The sequence below is a fragment of the Tenebrio molitor genome, chromosome 9 (assembly GCF_963966145.1).
Source record: "Tenebrio molitor chromosome 9, icTenMoli1.1, whole genome shotgun sequence".
NCBI lineage: Eukaryota > Metazoa > Arthropoda > Insecta > Coleoptera > Tenebrionidae > Tenebrio > Tenebrio molitor.
Genome location: NC_091054.1, coordinates 14578779 through 14599596, shown reverse-complemented (window position 1 = coordinate 14599596; position 20818 = coordinate 14578779). Strand labels below are relative to the sequence as shown.

Genomic DNA, 20818 nt, shown 5'->3' with positions numbered 1-20818 from the left:
TAATTTAGTTATCCCTATCTATTGCTTTATTCTAAAAAGGCTATATTCTATCTCGTGATTCGGAAGTCACGTTAAGGATGAACTGGAGTAACAATCTCAGCAAAAAGTTGCGGAATTCTTATAATGCTATGAAACGTTTATTACGAGAAATCAATATTAAAAAAAAAGTTTTTAATTTTTGGAAACGAATTGTAATGAGTTGCAAGTAAATTTTGTGTGTATTTTCTTGATATTTAGATAATTACTTAAATGTGATTTTACAATCTTTTGACTAAGACTGTACGTGAAAGTAAACAGAAGCACAGTGAATTTCAATTTTCATTGATTTCTGTTAAAGTTCTTATTCTTAACGTAACTGTAGTAAAACGTGCGATATGAGTGTAATGTTGCATCCCGACGTCAATTATGTATATGCATTTTGTTCACTTTTATTGAAATTAAAACAGATACATAACCTCAAAAACCGTGTTTTTCCACATATAATTAGCGATTACATGGAAAATCCTCGACCAACTTTTTTTTGTAAATTCATTAGAAAATTCTACGATATCGATACTTTATGTGTGAAAAATTTAAGAAAAATTGGCCATTTTGAAATATGTTTTTTATCACTTTTTATGCGACCATTGCTCGATTTCTCATAAGAACACGTGTAAAATATCCCGAAACTTTATAGTAGGAACACTCGAACACTTCCATTGTACCCAATAAAATTTTATGAGTCATTATGGAATCAATGGTGTAGATTGTAGAATCGGGGGGTTTTTAACTTTTAAGCGCAATAAAATTTTAGTGGACGCAATGGAAGTGTCCCTACAGTAAAAGGAAATAACTTTAAAATTCCTCGATCAAATTTTTTTAAATTTGGATGAAAGGACTATTATACCAATTTTAAGTAATTTTCGCCATTTTTCAATGTTACTCCAGTTCATCCTTAAGCCGTTGGTCCCGGTCTATTGAGTTGGTCATCATGCCCCTCATAGATTTGTAAACCAGTCCTATAGTCCAATTTTTACCCTTTTGAGGTGACGTCACGATTTCCTTCCTCGCTTTCTCTTTATTGAAACGACAGAAATAGAAAAAAACAAAAAAAAGGCACCTTTGGTCACTTTGAGGTTATTTTATGCTCCTGTCAATTTGACAATTTTTAATTTCTTTCACTTATTACATTGATTACAAACATAACCTTTCGAAGCAATTGTCAACAAATTTGAAACATTATAGTTATTTATGATCAATTCAAATTTGTTTCTGATCCTAGTTCAAACATACGTGAAGTTACTAGAAAATGACGTCATCGCAAAAGGGTAAAAATTGGACTTGGACTATAGACTGTGAAACAAATTTTTACTAGGCCTAGGCATGATACAATAACAATAACAATAGGCCTAGGTAATCGAGTGGCATCGTTCATTGTGTCATGCTATCAATGTATGGAACAAAATTTAACAAATCTTTAAGCCAAAGCATTCATATTAAAATAACCGCAATTCAGATCGTTCAATCGCGTAACTGAACTTGTATACAAAATGATAAAATATGAGCGTGGATTTTTTAGGTTAAGTAAATGTCAAGAAACCAGAGATGGTGGTTTCAAAATTCGAATGTTCAAGTATTACCGACATTAAAACGATTCCAGACATTATTAATGAAATAGATTAGGGGGCAGTTTTATTGAACATCATATTCATGAATTTGTTTGAGGCGCACAGAAGAGGTACACTTGATTTCAAAAAAATAGCGTACAAGTGCTGAGAGCGATTTTTGTAATATTTTCCTAATGTAAATGGCCCGCTATAAACTGTTTCTAGGCAACACATTACCTTCCTTCTAGTTTAGTGATAATTCGGGGATTCGGGCTTTTGTCACTTTAATGTAACCATGAAAACAAAGCTAACAGCTCTTTGTTTCTTTGCTGGGAGGCGATTAACTTCGGGTTTCCATTATTTTGAGTTTCCTCAGTATTTATTATTATCAATCGGGTCGCCTACTGAACTTAAGTTTACCAACTTGCAATCTTCCCATAAGGGAACAGTGTGATCCTTTCAGCACTGTCTTGATCTTAAATCGCTTTGCAATATGCCTACCACTTGCGGTGTCTGTCAGGGCGCTTTTTCAAGTGATGATACTGGACATCTTGTTCGGTGTTCCGGCATCTGTAATCGCAGTTTCCACCATAAATGCGTCAGCATCTCCATAAAAGTCTGTCAATATCTTAATTCTGTCGCGGGCCTTAATTGGAAATGTGAAAGTTGTAACAACAGCTGTTTCTCAATTGATCACGATGGTTTGCTAAAGTTTCTGGACACAAAATATAATGAGATCCTTGGAAATTTGAAAGATGTGTTTGGCGGTCTCAGAGATGACTTTTCGAAATTCGCTAAGGCTACATTACCAAAACCTTCTCATACTGATACCACATTTAAAAGCCATTGTAAAGAATAAAACTGATCCCGCTATCATTATCAAGCCTAAAGATTCCACTCAGAGTTCGACCATTACCAAGTCCGATCTCACGAAAAAGGTAAATCCGCTGGACTCGCAGTTACACATTAGGAAAGTAAAAGATTTACGCGGTGGGGGTGTACTGGTCGGTTGTTCGTCTTCTGAAGATCATGTACGCTTAAAGAACATTGCTACTGAGAAACTTGTAGAAAATTATGTCGTTAGTGAAGTAAAGGGATTAAATCCGCGAATTAAAATTGTGGGTCTCACTCAAAATTATTCTGATGAAGACTACGCTAGCCTTGTGGAGTACGTTGTCAAAATGAATGGTTCTATATTTAATCTAGATTCTCACTGTCGTGTTATTAGAGTTTTTCCCACCAAGAAAAGGCCGGATGTTTTTCAAGCTATTCTGGAAATTGATCGTCTTGCTTACGAAACTGTTATGAAGCGAGGTGGACTTGTTGTGGGCTACGACCACTGTGTGGTTTACGATGCTTTAGAGGTGAGTCGCTGTTTCAATTGCAACGATTTCAACCACTCTTCGCGAAGCTGCTCTAACGTTCGCTCTTGTTCCAGGTGCTCTTTGGATCATGATGTGAAGTCCTGCAAGTCCGAGACCCTGAAATGCATCAACTGTGTCCGTTTAAATAAATCTAAAAATCTGAACCTTGATGTAGCACATGCTGCTTGGGATACTGGGTGTCCCGCTTGCAGGACTTCCATAGACAAGCTAAAGCAAGACATCCTCGCTGTCCGATAGCAACCATTGTCCCGAGTGCCGAATTCTTGTGGAAATCCTCTGTCATGTCTCAACAACTGGAATTGTTATTATTCAAACTTAAATAGTTTGGTAGCTAAATTTGACGAGCTCTTAACTAATGTACTTTCTGGTTCGCCCCATATTGTCTTGGTTACTGAGACGTGGCTTAGTGAGTATCACGACGACTCTCTTGTCAACCTACCGGGCTACACCGTCTATCGTCGTGATAGAGTCGGTTCCAGGGGTGGAGGTGTTTGCGTTTACCTTATGGACTCGGTTTTCTGTCAGTTTAAGGTCAATATACTGCCGTGCACTTTTCACAGTTCCGAGGGAATATTTTTGTTGATAACCTTAAATAACTTTTCATTGGTTATCGGGTGTGTCCATCGTCCGCCGAACTCCCTTATAGAATGTGACCACGAGATATTTCTCTTCCTCACCAATCTGTTTCTTAAATATAAAAATGTTATTGTAGCTGGCGATTTCAATTTACCAAACCTGACGTGGCCTCTTTGTTTTGATTCCCGGTTTTCTTCTGCAGATGCTCCTCTGGTTGATTTTCTACTGAACACTCATGCTACGCAATTTGTTCAGGAATGCACTCGGTTTAGAAGTGGACAAAACCCTAGTCTGCTTGATTTAATTTTCATTTCTAATCCTGATCTTGCGACTTACCTGAATTATCTACCACCGGTGGGGAAATCCGATCATGTTCTGCTAGAGTTTAATATCCAAGTTGCCATCAGCATCTCCCCTAAGAAAACATCTGTTACGAAAACATTCCTCGATTTTGATAAGCTCAATCATTTGCTTTCATCAGTTGACTGGGAAAACGAGCTTTCTTCTGACTCTTTGGACGATAACTGGCATAAGTTTCGCAATATGTTGCTCATATGGCAGATCAAGTGTTCAGTTTCCAAAACGTACATAACTAATCCTTCGAAGCCTTGGTTGAATCCCAAAATTTTCGCATTAATAAGGCAAAAAAAATCTCTATGGCAAAAGTTTAGAAGATCCTTATCCATTGAGGATTATGAATCTCACAGAAAGCTGTCTAACACCCTATCAAAACAAATAAAACTAGCTAAAAAGGGTTACGAGGAACGCATAGTAAACTCTGATAATCCTAAATCACTCTTTGTCAGACGCGTTCTGGCCATTGAAGCCAAAGAATTTAGACTAAAACGTATTACCGACGAAGCGAGCTACACGTGGCAGAAAACGAGCTAAGAGAGTGAAGTGGAAAAGTAGTAAAGGTATAGAAAAATAAGAGAGATCAGCGAAGCAAGCAAGCAAGAGATCAGCGAAGCAAGGTAGGAAGAGGCGGAGCGGTGTGGTGAGGAAGGAAACACCCAAGAAGAGAAGGTTAAACAAACGGAAAACGGCGACATCTAGGAGGTAAAGAGCAAGCCTATGAGCGAGGGAAGCAGAAACCGTTCTTTTAGCCAAGGAAGGGGGGAGGCGTCCCAGGAAGACAAGAAAAAAAGGAAAAGAACGGGAAAAGGAAAGACAGGAAGACAAGAAGAGGAGGAGGAGGAAGAGGTATTTGGGACAAGTAAAAAAACCGCAAGGTCACCGGAAGTGGAGAAGAAATTAGGCAGGGAAATGGAAAAGATATTGGAAAAGCTGGAGGAAGTGAAAAGGAAATTACAGAGGAAATAAAGGAGCTGAGAAAAGAGAATCAGGATGTCAAGAGAGAAATAGAACAACTAAGGGAAGAATTTAAGAATAAAGAAAAGAAATGGGAGGAGGAGAAAAACAACATGTCTGAGAGAGTAGCATGGCTGGAAACGAAAATGGAGAATGAAGAAAGAAGAAGAAGGAAAAATAAATAGTGATAACGGGATGGAGAAGTGAGGGAAGTAGCAAGCAGCAGAGCAGAGAGGAAGTAGAAAAGTTTATAAAAGAAAACATAGGGGAAGCGAAAGTTAAAGATTGCTACAACATAAACAAGGACCAAATACTAGTGCAAATGGAAGAGTGGAGTGGGAAAGAGAAGGTAATGAAGCAGAAAGGAAAATTGATAGGAAATAGGGCAACAGAGAAAATATTTATTGACAACGACCTCACAAAGAAGGAAAGGGAAATACAGAAAAAAATACGAGCCATTGCCAGAGAAGAAAGGAGACAAGGGAAAGATCTAAAAGTTGGGTACATGAAAATAACCATAGAGGGGGTGCAGATGAGATGGAATGAATAAAAGGGGAGACTGGAGGTTTTTCAGTAGATGTAGGAAGAGGAGATGGAGGAAAGGGAGACAACGGAAATGGACAAAGGATAAAGAAAAGGGTAGATGGACAAAAAAAAAGGGAAAACGGAAGGAAAGCACAAAGGGGAACAAGAGAAACAAGGTACGAAAGGGAGGAAAGGAGCAAAAGTATTATATTGGAACGTAGCGGGATTAAGAAAAAGAGGGGATGAATTTTGGGACAATGTACGACAATTCGAGGTAGTGGGACTGGTGGAGACTTGGGTGGAGAAACAGAGCTGGGAAAAAGTAGAAAGGACGCTACCGAAAGAATACAAATGGGAAGGACAATGGGCAAAAAGAGAAAGAAAAAGAGGAAGAGCTGCAGGGGGAATAATGACAGGGGTGAAGTTGGGAATTGAAGAGAAACAAAAAGAAAAGGGGGAAGAAGAAGGATACATGGAAAGAAACGTTCATATAGATAACGAATGGTGGAAAATAGTAACAGTATATAGCAAGGAGATGAGGAAAACAACAAGACGGGTCGAGAACACAATGAAGATGGACAGGGAAGAATGCATGCTGTTAGGGGGTGATTTTAACGGGAAAATTGGAGAGAGAGGAGCCAGAAATTGGGAAGAAGAGAAAGGGGATGGGAGAAGAAAAACGAAAGACAAAGTGGAAAATGCAGAGGGGAAGAGGCTGATAGAGTGGATAGAAGAAAATGGATGGGAAGTGCTGAACGGGAATAAACGAGGGGATGAGGAAGGGGAAGTGACATACGTAGGCAGCAGGGGGGAAACAGTCATAGACTACGCAGTAGTAAATGAGGCAGCATGGGAGAGAGTGAAAGAGTTCAAAGTGGGAGAAAGAGTGGACTCCGACCATCTCCCTCTAGAAATTACCATAGAGGGAACGAACCAAGAAGAAAAGGAAAAGGGAGAAATGAGAGAGGAGGAGAAGAAGGTGATAGTAAAAGTGTGGAGTGAACATGGAGTGAAAGAGTACAGGAGGAGACTGGAAGAAGCAACATTCAAGGAGCAGGAAATAGAGAAGATGGTGACAGAGCTAAAGGAAGTGATCGAGAAAGCGACGAAGAAAAAGGAGGTGATAGTAAGGGGAGCAAAAGGGGCAGGAAAGAAAAATGGATGGTGGGACAGAGAATGTGAGCAAGCAAAGAGGGAAGTGGTAAAGGCGTTGAGAGGATGGAGGAGGAACAAAATTGACAGAAGCAGATTCCTAGAAGCGAAAAGAAGATACAGAGAGAGATGTAGAGAGAAGAAGAAGCAGAAGAGGGAAAGGGAGGAGAAAGAGATAAAAGAAATAAGAACAGAGAGGGAGGTGTGGAAATACATAAACAGAGAGAGGAAGAAAAAGGAACCAGTGAGCGAGAAAATAACAATACAAGAATGGGAAGAGTACTTCATGAAACTGCTGGAAGGGAGGAAAGAAGAAGGAAAGGTGGGAACACAAAGGAAAGAGAAGCAGACGGTGATGGAGGAAACAGAAATCACAGCGGAGGAGGTGGGAAGACACATAAGATACTTGAAAAAGAGAAAGGCACCGGGATGGGACGGGGTGCAAAATGAAGCGTGGATGTATGGGACTGAAAGAATGGTAGAGAGAATGGTGGAACTGATGAATGGGGTATGGAGAGGAGATGGATTCCCGGAGGACTGGAGAGAAGGCGTAATCTGCCCAATTTTTAAAAAAGGCGAGAAAAATAGAGCGGAAAACTACCGAGGAATAACTCTCCTGAACACGGGGTATAAGTTGTATGCGTCTGTTTTGAGCGAAAGGATGAAGAGGGAAATCGAGGAAAAGGGAGTGTTGCCGCTTAGTCAGGCAGGGTTCAGAAAGGGAAGGGGTACTGTGGACAATGTGTACATCCTGGACCATTTAGCAAGGAACGAATTGAGGAAGAAAGGGGGGAGGATGTACGCATTGTTCATAGACCTCAAGGCGGCGTTCGACAAGGTTGACAGAGTGAAAATGTTTGAATGTATGAGAGAAAGAGGAATAAGTGAATGGCTGGTGCGGAAGGTCGAGGAGATATATGCGAGAACGAGGAACAAGGTGAAGGTGGGAGAGAAAGAGGGCGAATGGTTTGAGACAACAAAGGGAGTGAGACAGGGCTGCCCGCTCAGTTCCCTGCTGTTCACGATATACGTAGCGGATGTGGACGAAATGTTGAAGAAAGCGCAGGCGGGGGGGGTTGTAGTGGGTAGGGAGAAAGTATGGAGCCTGGCGTTTGCGGACGACATGGTGATTGTGGCAAAGAGTGAGAGAGAGATGAAAGAAATGATGAGGAACCTGGAAAAGTATGTGAGAAAGAAAAAGCTGGAAATGAATGTAGAGAAGACGAAAATGATGGTGTTCAGCAAGAGAAAGAGGAAGAATGAGGAGAGCGAGTGGAAGTGGGAAGAAAGCAAGATAGAAAGAGTGAGCGAGTTTAAGTACCTGGGCTACACCTTCAACGAGAGAGCCACAGTCAGGGCGCAAGTGAGAGAGGTAGTGAGGAAGGCGAACAAGGTAGTTGGATGTGTGTGGGGAATAGGAGAGAGAATGTGGGGAGGCGAGTTCGGGAGGAGAATGATGATGTTCGAGAGCATGGTGGAGAGCGTGCTGATGTACGGAGCAGAGATATGGGGATGGAAGGAACGGGAGGAGGTGGAGAGGGTGCAAGAGAAATATTTGAGATGGGTGCTAGGAGTGGACAGAGAAACACCAGGGTACATAGTGAGGGAAGAGTGCAAGAGGAGCAAGCTGAGAGTAAAAGCGGGAAAGAGAGCGGCAAAGTTCGAGGACAGAATGGGCGGAAGGGAAGAATGCAGGATACTGACTGAGTGCTATAGAGAAAAGAAAAAGAGCGCGGATGAGAAGGAGAGAGAGAAGTACTGTAGGAGGAACGGGTATGCCAGCGAGGAAGTGGAAAGAATGAGAGCGGAAGGAAGATGGATGTGTGCGGAGCTGAGCGAGAGGGACAGAGATACGGACAAGCAAGAGAGAAGGGAGAGAATCAGAGAAGCGAGGTACAACAGGGAGTATGAAAGGTGCGTGACAGAGGATGTTCCGGTGTATCTGGGGAGAGAGAGCACGAAAGAAAGGAAAATGATGGCGAGATTTAGATGTGGGAACGAAGAGAGAGAAAACAAGTACTGGATGGAGGAGGAGGAAAGAATGTGCAGGATGTGCCGTGAGGAGAGAGAGACGATCGAGCACATGTGGAGAGGATGCGGTGAAATGAGAGAAAGGGAGGAAAAGCAACGGGGAGAAATACTGAACGAAGACGGAAGAGAGATAGGATGGATGAAAGAGGTATGGAAGAGGAGGGAAAGGATAGAGAAGGAGAGGGGTGGGGAATAAAAGAAAATGTAGGTTAATTTAAAAAAGAAAAAAAGAATGATTTTAGAATTGTAAGTTTATTTAGAACTGTGTAAAGTATAGGAATCCTTTAAAGCCCGTAGGGTAAAATAAAGTAAAGTAGTAGAGTCGAGAATTTAGACTAAAACGTGCGGACGACACGTTAACTACCTCGGATTATGAAACTGCGAATCTATTTGCTCACACCTTTTCTCATATTTATAATCACACCTTGAGTCAGTCTAAATTACCTGATCACGAAGTTACACCTGGACGGATAATTACTGATGTTAGTTTCGATCGTGAGTCCATACTTAGAAAGCTTCAAACGATAAAGCCCACGTCTTGCCCTGGTCCTGACAATATCTCACCTTCTATTCTGAGAAACTGTAGTCATCCATTGTCTTTCCCGTTGAGTCTTCTAATGGAACAGTCGTTCCACTCATCTACGTTACCTTGCGACTGGAGAACTGCGTACATTACTCCCATTCACAAAAGCGGTAATAGATTGGAGGCGAATAATTACAGGCCCATAAGCTTGACTTCCTCGGTGGTCAAAATCATGGAGTCCATAATAGTTGACAGGCTTGACAGTTTTACCTCAGAGTTTGCAATTATACCGAAGGAGCAATATGGTTTCACGAAGGGAAAATCTGTTGAAACAAATTTGTTGTCTTGTCTGAACGATTGGTCTTCCCTTGTTGATCTGGGTAAGAGTGTTGATGTGGTTTACTTAGATTTTGCCAAGGCTTTCGATAAAGTCCCAATAAACTTATTGATTACCAAATTGAAGACGCATGGCATTAGTGGACGACTCCTTGCGTGGATCACACATTTTCTTTCCGACCGTAAATTTGCCGTTAAAGTAAATGGAGTTCTTAGTGACTTCTTTGACGTTTTAAGTGGGGTTCCACAAGGTTCTGTATTGGGTCCCAAGTTGTTCCTGTTATATACCGCCGATATTCCTGGCTTATTTCTCTCGCCTTGTGCGATGTTCGCTGATGACATTAAATTATATAACGTTACGGATAATTCATTTACGTTGCAAGAGGATTTGAACAAGGTCTTGTGTTGGAGTGAAAGTTGGGGTTTACCTTTAAACAAGAATAAATGTGTGGTACTTCATATCGGCAAAAATAAATACTGGTACGTCCTATCACATTGACGGTGTACGTCTACTTGCCGTGCTGGAACACAATGATTTGGGTGTGGTTGTAAGTGGGAATTTGACGTGGGCCAATCACATCTCGAAACAAGTCAGGAAGGCCAACTCGCGTATGTACATTCTGCATCAGTGCTTCACCAAATCAAACTTACCGTTGATGTCCAAGTTGTTCAAGATTTTTGTCAGGCCAGTCCTAGAGTTTGCCCATCCGGTCTGGTTCCCTGACAGATTACAGGATCTGGAGGTTTACGAGAGGGTTCAGCGTAGGTTCACGAGATGGTGTTTTGGATACCGACGACCTAGCTATAGCGATAGACTAAGTATAATGTATCTAATTTCCTTGTCTAATCGTAGACTAAGAGGTGACCTAATTTACACTTTTAAGGTTCTAAAGCTAGGCGGCGATGTCACTTTTTTTGAACTACGACGTGACGACAGGCTTCGAGGACATGGGCTAACTTTGACCACTGCACAATATAGAGCGACTGTCAGGCAAAATTTCCTATCTGTGCGCGTTGTTAACAACTGGAATATGCTTCCTATACAACTTATTGAGTCTGAGAGTGTAAATATATTTAAGAATCGCCTGGATGATCATTTCGGTTGGTAAAATCATTTTCTTTATCTCTGAGTAAAATAGCTTTATAAGCTCTACTCATTTTGGTATATAATAATAATAATAATAATTACATGGGGAAATATTAGGTGTACGCAATTTTTTTGAAATCAAGTGTACGCGTTGAAAACATTGAATCTTATCACCAAAGATTTTGAAAAGGGTCTGTCATAAACTAACATCCAGTGCATTTTGGAATCGTTACGGTTTCCTAATACTCTTACAACGCACATTTATTGCAGTTCGTCTGGTCGTGAACTCAATAGCTATTTATGTAACCAGTTAGGAAATGCGTTATTTTGTGTAACGAGTGGAATATTTGCGGGACGAGCGCAGCGAGATCCCGCAAAATCACACGAGTTACACAAAATTGCATTTCCTAACGTGTTACATACAAGATTTTTTCTAATTTTGACAAAAAAAAGTTTCTTCAAACGTTAAACGAAGTAATGAATTTCATTAATAATAAATTATTATTGTGTTAAAATATCAAGTAGGTAAGTAGACACGGTTATTTTGCTTAAAAACAAAAAATATGACAGTGTCAAATTTGTTTTGTGTATAATTGTACTGAGTTTTACTGGAAACATCCAAAATGTCTTCAGATTCAGATGATATACCAAGTGATGTAGAAGAGGCCGCACAAAGTGCGATATCGTCCGTAATCCCGAATAAGTCAAAAGCCAAATATGATTTAGCTTACGAGAAATTGGAAAAATGGTGTGAAGGAAAAAACATAAAGTACATCAACGAAAAAATTTTGCTGGCGTATTTTGAGGGAAAGAAGACTCTAAAAGCTTCCACACTGTGGACTCTTTATTCCATGCTGCGAAGCGAACTATCTCTAAAGAGGAATATTGATATTAAGAAATATACTAATTTAGTGGCATTTTTAAAGCGGCAGTCAGACGGTTACCACGCTAAAAAGTCCAACGTCTTGTCGAAACAGAATATCGCCAAGTTTTTAATTGAGGCTGATGATAAGACATTTTTAATGGCAAAGATTAATTTTGAAAAGTGTCACTTTATATGTCAAAATTAGAAAAACGAACTTATAAATATTTTGGCCGGCTCCACATGAATTCTTCGTTGCAAAGAAATTAAATATTGAAGCGATGAAAAAACTGGAATCTCTGCGACAATTACCTATTTAGATTCATAGGAATCATTTTATGTTCATCTTACTTACAGTGTTTAATAATAATAATATGGGGTGTTTTTTTTTTTTAAATTCACCTCGTAGTTGGCTTGAAGAGTCGATTGTGAACTCACCACTCGTGTAAAAAAACGTAAGATTTAAACAGCTGATCCGTGATTCGTAACTCGTATTGTGCGTTCACAATCGACTCTTCAACGCCTACTATGAGGTAAAATTTTAAAAAACACCCGATATATCCTTCAAGCAGTAACATTTTTGCCCTGAAATTATGCTCTAATTAATGTATTCTAGTGCATTTTGTAGTGTTGGGTTACAAGCCTACAATTTAAAAGCTCCCAATCTCTGGCTGGACAAAGTATACAAATTTTTTTTGTGTGATCAGTACAGGGTGAGCGAAACTCGATGTCTCATCTCTATTAAAAGAAAAGGAAAAACGATAGAAAAAATCTGAAAAGAGGTTCTTAAATGGGATTGAGTAAGGTCAATTTTAAACCAAATTTGCATATTTTTCTATATTTGGAAACTGAAGTAATGACGGCATCGAATTTTTTTTTTCCCAGAAACATACCTATATTTTGGCATATTTTTTTAAAGAGCTAATTTTTTTGAACAATTTGCTTATAATTTTTTAACGAAAAAAGAGCAAATTTTTTTCTTTACAAAATACAGAGTGTCCCAGAACTCGCTCCCCAGAGAAAACTGGCCAATGCCGACGACAATTTAGATCTCAAGAATGCAAACGAAGCCAAATTAATGGCTTGCATAACAGAGTTATGAAACGTTTAAGATTCACCAATTCCAGAAAGGGAACTCCAGGTGTTAATGTGAATAGAATGGGTTGCTAACCGTATATAATCACACTGTGAGGATGGACATTCCTGCCAAAATGTCAATATCAACATGTTAGGTTAAGGCGGATGTCATTCAAGATGTCACACTCGCCATCAATCATATGAATCTATTTTAATTTTTTTTAAATAAAACAAATGGCGGTTTTGAAAAGAACCTTGTTTATTCTAGTGCACGTGAACAGGAGAAAAGGTATAACAGCAGCCAAAAGGGTTCATGCAACGAAATAGCTATTTATGCACCAAGGGCGTTACAACGATGATTACGCCCGGAGAACGATGAATCCAGCTCGAGGGCTTTAGCCCGAGAGATGGATATCGTTCGATGGGCGTAATCATTCGGTGACGCCGTGGTGCATACAAGATTTTATTTTTCACTATACGCGTTCCTAAAAAAAAAAAAAATTGGCAACTTTGCAATTATGAATTGATGAGGGCGTTATGAATTCATTACGCCCGCTTATTCTTATTACGCCCGCTTATTCCTATTACGCCCTGGGGGCCTACCACCGACTCGTGTGAGATTTCTCACCGGTGAGTTTTGTCACCAAAATGACGTCATTTTAATGAAAAGTGCTAAAACCCTACTATTGACGCTGTGACTTTTCTCACCGGTGACAAAAGTCGAATGAAAACGCGTGAGATTTTTCGATCGCTTTATTATGAGTGGAATTATGGTGAGATTTGACATTTGAAGTGTGTTCAATTCAAATGAAGAATACTAGTTGGTTATAATGAATAATATATGAAATGTTTAATTAAACAAAGTGAATATTTAATATTTTTGGTTTATTATTATTAAATATCAGATAAAATTTGAAGAAAAACGCAGGTAGGTAACCAACCAAACGCTCTTTTTCTACATCTTGAGGAGACTATTATTACTTGCACTGTTAATTCTACGTTTCTTTCTTTAACACACCCCATAGTGTGCCCAATAGTTTTTGTACTTGTAAATTGTAAAATATGCATTACAATACCTGCTTTGCGTGTTTTTTTAGGTTGAAGTGGACTCTGTGGATTATATTTGTTTGGAATTATTCATCTAAAAGTGAACCATCCCTCCATCTATGCCTCTATGGGCAGTAGATCTAGTTCTGGCGCGAAGTCGGTGGTAGGCAGCCCCCCTGCGCCCTGCGTGTGTTCTGCGGCCCTGCCCTGGAGTGTGAGTACGCCGGACGCCGGTTGTCTCGCTTTTCGTTCGTTTTCAATTCTAATCCATTTCAATCCGTTTGTATTGTAATCAATGCTATCAAATAATTTACCGTTCAAAGTGTTACCTTTTGTAAATTCAGTTTGTCAACTTTGTGTGTTGTTAATCTAATTCTAAGTGTTGACGTTATCCGTTCGTTTTTCTCTTCTTCAACCACGCGTTTCAGTTGTAGGTACAATTCGCAACAATATTCTTTGTGTTATTTTGCCAGTGGTCTGCAATCAAACTTGTGCATAAAATGGATGATTTAATGATGCTCAATTTAATTGAGAATTTGGAGAAGTAGATGTGTTATTGAGGCGAGCTGCTGGAGTTATTTAATTTTATTGTGATCTTATATGCGTCTGAAAAGAAGACCCAGTGATTTATCTATCCATACTCAAGTAATTAAGCTAATAAGGTTTTTTTTTGTCTGCATTATTTTTTTATTTGTTGGCAGCACACGCTTCTATGCTACGAGCAGCTATCAGGCTTATGTTGGATGATGTTGGATACAGTTGCTTCATAAGCATTTCTCAACAAACTGTGAGTGACGCACTTCATGAAGTAGGTAACAGAAGCCTTGAGCCAGCCCAGAGTAGGTACTAAATACTTATATTAAGTATCCTAACAATTTGGAAGCCCTTAGAAGTGTCAGACACAAATAAATTCATCAGTTTCAGTGAGCACATGTAACTTTTATGCATTTTTTATTTATCGTTTTATTTACAGGTGGAGTTTCTAATGGTCGGGTTTTTTGGACGTGGAGATCGACGAGGAAAAGGATTTGGTGCTGAACAACTATTAGGACTGGCAGGCTCTGAAGTCACTGAACGAATTGATTGGGTTGGAGGATGGTCAGAACCAGGAGCATTCAAAACAGCAACTGGTGTCAACACTGCAGCAATAAATTCTTCAGTTTGTGACAATGACTGAAAATTGCAAAACTGTTCACTCCACCTCCTGTTTTATTGGCTTTTCTCTTATTCACAGCATCTTCTTATTGTCTTGCCAGATCTGTAGAAATTAAAATAAAATGTTGAAATTAAGCCTTGGATATTTTAATAGTATACAAATGAGCTGTCACCACCAGTTTTCAGGTGCGTGGCTGACTGTTTGAAGCACTTAGCTTGCTGAGTACTGCAAAATAGGCTGAGCACCTGAAAAGTTACCTATTGACAAAAAATCGGTTCTAATTTTTTGATGTTATGTTTGGTAGATGTCAAATTTGTATATTTAGTTATATTCCACTTTGCACCCTTTGAACGATGTAGATATATATAAATTCTAAAGTAACGAATATGAAAAATTACCTTTCTTCACGCTTTCCACTCTTTTTGCGGAGAATTTTCCAGAAATTAATTCTGGGTGAGTCCGCATAAACTCGACCAAAATTTCTTTTTGCTCTTTCGTCACTTTTATGATTGATTATAAAGTTTCAAAAATCGTGAAAAATGATTTGTTAAATGTCAAAACCACGATTGAAACCTATATGTTGCTAAGCAACGAACGCGAATTGCAACGTTGCAATATCTAACAGATGAGAAAACTCATCGGTGAAATTTCTCATCTCACGCAATGTCAATAGTAGCGTTTTTAAAAAATGAGTGACAAAATGCACGTGAGTTTTTTCACTGGTGAGAAAACTCACCGAAGTCGGTGGTAGGCCCCCTGTTTTATTCCCCGGTTGTTATGGACATGTTTACGTATTTCGTATCCTAGGAGTTATCATGCAATTATACTAAAGTGAAAAATCAATAAATTTATATTTAGAGCAACCTATGAAAATTCAATTGTTTGCAACATTTTTCCAGCGTAGAAAATGACACAAGAAACGCCTGACATTTTAAGGAAATAAAATTAGGTTAGAAAATATTTTTAATTTTTGTAGTGCATTCTCCGTATTCTCCCTCCACGGAATATGACAATATGAAATTGGGAAAAAGCTTACTATGCATACTATGCAACTCCGGAGAATAATTGGTTACCTACAAAAATTACTTTACACTGTTTGTTGGGGAACGGCTTTAGGGACCGTTTGACTGTATGGCATCCATGGATGTTAGGTGTAGGTAAGTGGCGTGGCGTGAGGTCATTAATGCACACGGTCAATTTAACTTAATGGCGTTTACTCGCTTTAAACACATGAAAATAACTGAACTGATTACACTTCTGGATTAAACGAAACTTGAACTATAAGATTAACATATGTAAAATGGTAGATGAGTTTACTTGGAGGAGATAATGTGAAATAAAGAAATGGTGGACAAAGGTGTGTGCCACCCACGTGTGAGTCGACCGTTTTGAGCGGAAGGTGTTAATTGACTGCTTAATGGCGGTCGCGAATCTCGCATCGAGAAGGGACTGCGCGCGTTGATTTGCATGGTGCCTTATGGGCCAGAACAGCGACCTCACTCGTAGGCGTCTTACAATAATCGCGGGGCCGAACCAAATCGGGTTCAAATCCCAGAACACTGTTAAAAGAATTAGAATGTCTCCTACGCCTACTCTAAATATATATTTATTTGAAGGCCCGATACAATCAGAGCAAGTGGTCAAAGGGGCCTCCATTCATTTGCAAGGATAACCGTGCCCGTCGCAAAAGACTCGGTTTAGAATTCTTAACCATTTCAGGAGTAATTGTAGCAAAAGTTTCCTGAACGCGACCCCTGAGTTGTTCTTCTGTAGCGAGAGGACTCTTCTATACAATATTTTTAAAATGGCTCCAAAGAAAGAAACCCAGATGATTTAATTCAGGGAACCACGCAGGCCACTGTCGTGGACCGCCACGACCTATCCATCGATAAGGATACTGTTGATCCAAAATTTCTCGAACTTGTCGGTGAAGTGTGGTGGTGTGCCAGTGTGTTGAAACCAGAAAAAAAAATGGAATGTCTTGAAGCAAATTGAGAAGTAGTTCTGCGTTCAAAAATTCTGCGTAAATGTCTCCCGTTCACCGCGCAAGAAATTCAAACCTAAAGAGGGAAAGTTAGATGACATGTAAACTAATTTCTATTGAAGACATACCACACGATTCCCTAATAGAGCAGATCACAAATTTATAGAAAATCGTTCTTGAAATTCTCTTGAAAATATAGATTTAAAAGGCATGTACAGAATCCTCGTCTGCCAGGGTAATCTTCTGGCTGCAAATGCTACACACGCGTATAAATGGTGTGGATGTCGTCGTTCAGTCTTCATCACTCGATATACAGAAGATACAGAAGTTTTCGAAATATTCAGTTCCCAAGCAACTTCTCTAATGCTTTCGATACCTTCTTCAAAGGCATCTAAAATAGCCTCATCGTTTCACCAATCTCCTTGCTGTTTGGTAAAATTTAACCTGTCTCGACTGTTCGTGCGTTAGGAACACTGAGAATCGTTTTGTGATCGGGGTTATTCCTGTTAGGAAAACGTTGGGCATAAACCCTTGCTGCCTCTCTAGCACTCCGTCCATATTTTCCATAAATTATCAACATTTTGAAAGATGAAAGAGCACGGTTGAGCACGACGGCAGTACTAAAGCGATTTGAAGGGATTTGAATGAAATTTTGACACTGACGTTTCTCAAAAGTTTCATAGCCGGTCAGTTTATTGAAAACGTAATAAAATATGCAACCCAGCAACAATTACGTGAAATACACCTGGATGGCTTAAAACGCTTTGATTGGTCGAATTAAAATGTTCTTTACTCGAATACCGTTCAAGCTAGAAAAAAATTTCTTTGGGATTATTTATTTGTCTTTTTATGAAGATTTCTGCTCTTTTCTTTGGGGAGCGAGTTCTGGGACACCCTGTATAGGTATGTTTCTGGGAAAAAAAAATCGATGAATAAAGCTGAGACATCGAGTTTGGCTCACCCTGTACACATTTTTGATTTTTATAATCTTCAGAAAAGAACGAACTGCAACTCGTTTCCAATTTATTTTAAGCACCACCACATGACAAACTTTAGTACGCTAGAAACCAATTTATTGAAAACACCCCAACCATCACTAATTTCTGCCGAATATCTTGCATAGATCTAGCCGAAGAGTGTGACATGTTAGACCCCTCGTGAGAAGATAACAATTTCGCATAAACCTTTCCGGCCACTATGTAGCTCTCAATTTTTCCTGCGTTTTTACCTCTTATATATTTAAACATTCCTCTTTCGGCCCAATCGTCACCCCACGAATTGGCCACCAACCAATAGGGAGTACCATCTTCCGTACCCCACCCCAAAATTTTCACAACGCGTACACCAGACTTTTCTTTTACGATTGGTCTGTACACACCTAAGGAACAATCATTAGCATTAGAACAATCTGGAACAAGAACACACCCTCTCCGAAGAAATGGAAGTCAGTGTGAAATTCAAAGGTGGCGGTGACTGGACCGTGTCTTAGGATATCGAGTCGTATCTGAATAGTATTCCTCGCAGTTGCGTAGTAAGAGTTACCTTTGTACTTGTCGCTTTTGTAACTAAACTTGTACTTTTCGTTAGTGCAGTGCTGCAGGCAATGGGTGTGCGCCCCCCAATTATACGACGAACTAGAGTAAGGTCTGCAACCCTTAGAAAGTGAAAAACATTAATTGTGAAGCATTGAAAAATTGGTGTTTGCACAGTCTTTCTAAAGTGGTGGGGACCTCCTGTCACTAGTCCTGTTTTCACCCAGAACTTGAAAGCCTCCAAAGGATCGCCCTTCTGGCACCCATAGTCATGTGGTGAGCACGTCGGACAACACGCCATTAGATCTTCTGCAGACAGATTCACTTTGGTTTTTCCTTCCGACTCTATGCAGATTCTGTCACTCATCACCGACGCTGCCGCGAAGGCCTGCAAATTATCAGTAACAATTTTTAAACACATTTTTGTAAAACTATTACCCATGTGCCCCCCCTGCAAATGCCCTCGTTCATGACGGTACTTATGATGTCACTGCAGTAGGGCCAGTGCTTCCTCGAGTCGAAGGACTCTGGAAGAGTGAAAAAACCGAGGTCGTGAAAAACGCGAGTCACGTCGTTGCCAAAATAGTTCCGAGGTTCCGTTCCAGGTAAAGATTCTAAGTCTAAGATTCTAAGGGACAGGTTTCGGAAAGGGTTTTTCCTAGCGGTCCAGGTGGTGTTCATGTTGTTGATGGTGGCGATGATATCGTCGTCCATCAACTCCAGGGTTTCCGACAGGAGCCGGGAGAAGATGTACATTAGTACTATCACTACCGAGTTTGTTGACATGTTTTCCTGGATGAATTAACAGAAACTGTCAAAATAAAATGACGATTTTCTGTTACGGCGACTGACAAACTAGATTGTCACGAAAAAAAATTTTTTTCCCTACCGGTTAGAAATGTAGGCTGTGGATACCTCATTTGAGGTGAGAAAATTCTATTTTCTCGCTAAGGTAAGAAAGTTAATCATGAAATTTTTATGGTAAAACTGTACCAAAATACAAATGTCAAAAGTGTCAAAAGTGAAATAAGTTATTGATAAATGAAAGCCAATTCAATAAAGCAAGTTGGTAGATCAATCATATAAACTGGAAAATAAACAGATAAGCTAGGTAGGTATAGTCAGAATCACGAAACAATGCGTGTGCGTCATTACACATCCGTGACGTCACGATATTACTACGTTTGTCTGCGTTAGTCAACGCAACGCTAATGACAACCGGCGTCCGGCTTAATACGTCAAAATAATTATATATTTACAAAGACAAGACATTTATATTTAAAGTGTGTGCTTAAGACCGCACGACAGAAGTGAAAATGTCTATGATGTTCAAAATTTGATTTTGAAATTGTATTATTATGGATGATGGTATTTGGAGGAATTAGGTTCAACGGGCTTGTGGTAGTTAAAATACGAAATAAACAAGTACTTTAGATTCAAATCTATTTATATATGTAAAGTACAGTGGAAATTTCAAGCAAAATCAAACAAAACCATCACAAATGCGATTAAAACTTAACATAAAAATTTGACAGCGCTAATGTAATAAACGTACAACTCGCATCTTACTCTATTCGCACATGAAGAATTACTAAATTCATCTGTGCACTTACAATATTTGTCATGTTTTTATCGTTACTCCTGCAGCTCTACACCGAAAAAGCCAAAGCTGCTCATTCAATAAAACAATTCTTATTGCCTGCATGCAACACTATAGATCTGTAATGCAGGAAAACAAACATAATGCTATCTGAAATAATACTTTAACTTACCTTTTCCCTTCAGAGTTCCATTTTTAATGCTTTTGTAGCTATCATCCTGCTAAGACCTGTGTACAGATCCATTTTCAAATATCCATATCTCATCAAGGTAGACTGTAGAGGATTTTGTGCATTCAAATTTTGCATGTAAGATCTTAAAAATTGTACTCTTGCAATAGCAACATGTCCTAATTCCATTAACCTTTTAGAATCAGTTGCTTTAAATGTAAAGCCAATGTTATGTAAAACTTGCTTTAATGAACTTATGGGCCCTAGAAAAATGTGTTTCCTTACTAGAACTTCCAGTAATGATGCCCTAGGATGATGCCTGAGTCACCTGTTTTCCTGAAACACAAATTTGAAGCTCTCAAAACACTCATGTTGTGGAATTATACTTTTTTCAACCATTTCATAAATACTCCCTCGAATTTCACATTTTTCAGACTGACTAATGTCACATACTTGTTTTTTCCTTGGCCTTTTTTTTGGGGGGGATGTTAATGGCTCACCAGCTTTAACCTGGTTATTAACAGACGACACTGTGCACAGATTAATTTTTAAAGCGTCAGCCACCCTCTGCAACAGAATCAAGACTCCTTTAATAATAAACATTACATTAAATTTTTCTCTTACTTGTTGAATGCTTTTTAAAGATAGAAGAGGTCCTCCGTGATCTCTCTCTTGGTGAAGTATTCAATTAATGAAGCAATCATTTCTTTAGACCGCTTGGGCAAAGGTTTCGGCATCTTCAAATGTAATTTGCAGGGATCGTAAAAAACATACGCAAAAGTTAGCTCTGAAAAGAGCTGTTGATATACCGAGCTGTTTTATTACACGTAGGAAAGCAATGGTACGAGGATCTCAAAAGGAACGTAAACACTAAACAAC

General features: G+C 39.3%; 1 protein-coding gene and 3 long non-coding RNA genes across 5 annotated transcripts; 1 reads left to right on the top strand and 3 right to left on the bottom strand.

The window, feature by feature from the left end:
* Positions 1-13045: 13045 nt before the first annotated feature.
* Positions 13046-14788, top strand: LOC138138263 (uncharacterized). 2 transcript variants are annotated; one of them, XR_011161998.1, is made up of 4 exons: positions 13046-13379; positions 13927-14143; positions 14200-14421; positions 14472-14788. It is a non-coding gene; the product is annotated as an uncharacterized lncRNA (long non-coding RNA). The 2 variants fall into 2 exon arrangements; XR_011161997.1 differs by having other exon boundaries at positions 13549-14143.
* LOC138138265 (uncharacterized) lies at positions 14433-15383 on the bottom strand. Its single transcript, XR_011162000.1, has 2 exons — positions 15053-15383; positions 14433-14899 (listed from the first exon to the last, which is right to left on the bottom strand). It is a non-coding gene; the product is annotated as an uncharacterized lncRNA (long non-coding RNA).
* Positions 15384-17644: 2261 nt separating this feature from the next.
* LOC138138262 (cathepsin B-like cysteine proteinase 4) lies at positions 17645-19172 on the bottom strand. The gene is made up of 4 exons (XM_069058096.1): positions 18609-19172; positions 18346-18558; positions 18064-18292; positions 17645-18016 (listed from the first exon to the last, which is right to left on the bottom strand). The coding sequence occupies exons 1-4, from the start codon at positions 18954-18956 to the stop codon at positions 17691-17693; spliced, it is 1116 nt and encodes a 371-aa protein (XP_068914197.1). The 5' UTR covers positions 18957-19172; the 3' UTR covers positions 17645-17690.
* A 424-nt stretch (positions 19173-19596) lies between these two features.
* Positions 19597-20812, bottom strand: LOC138138264 (uncharacterized). The gene is made up of 4 exons (XR_011161999.1): positions 20564-20812; positions 20326-20506; positions 19943-20275; positions 19597-19889 (listed from the first exon to the last, which is right to left on the bottom strand). It is a non-coding gene; the product is annotated as an uncharacterized lncRNA (long non-coding RNA).
* Between the last annotated feature and the right edge of the window lie 6 nt (positions 20813-20818).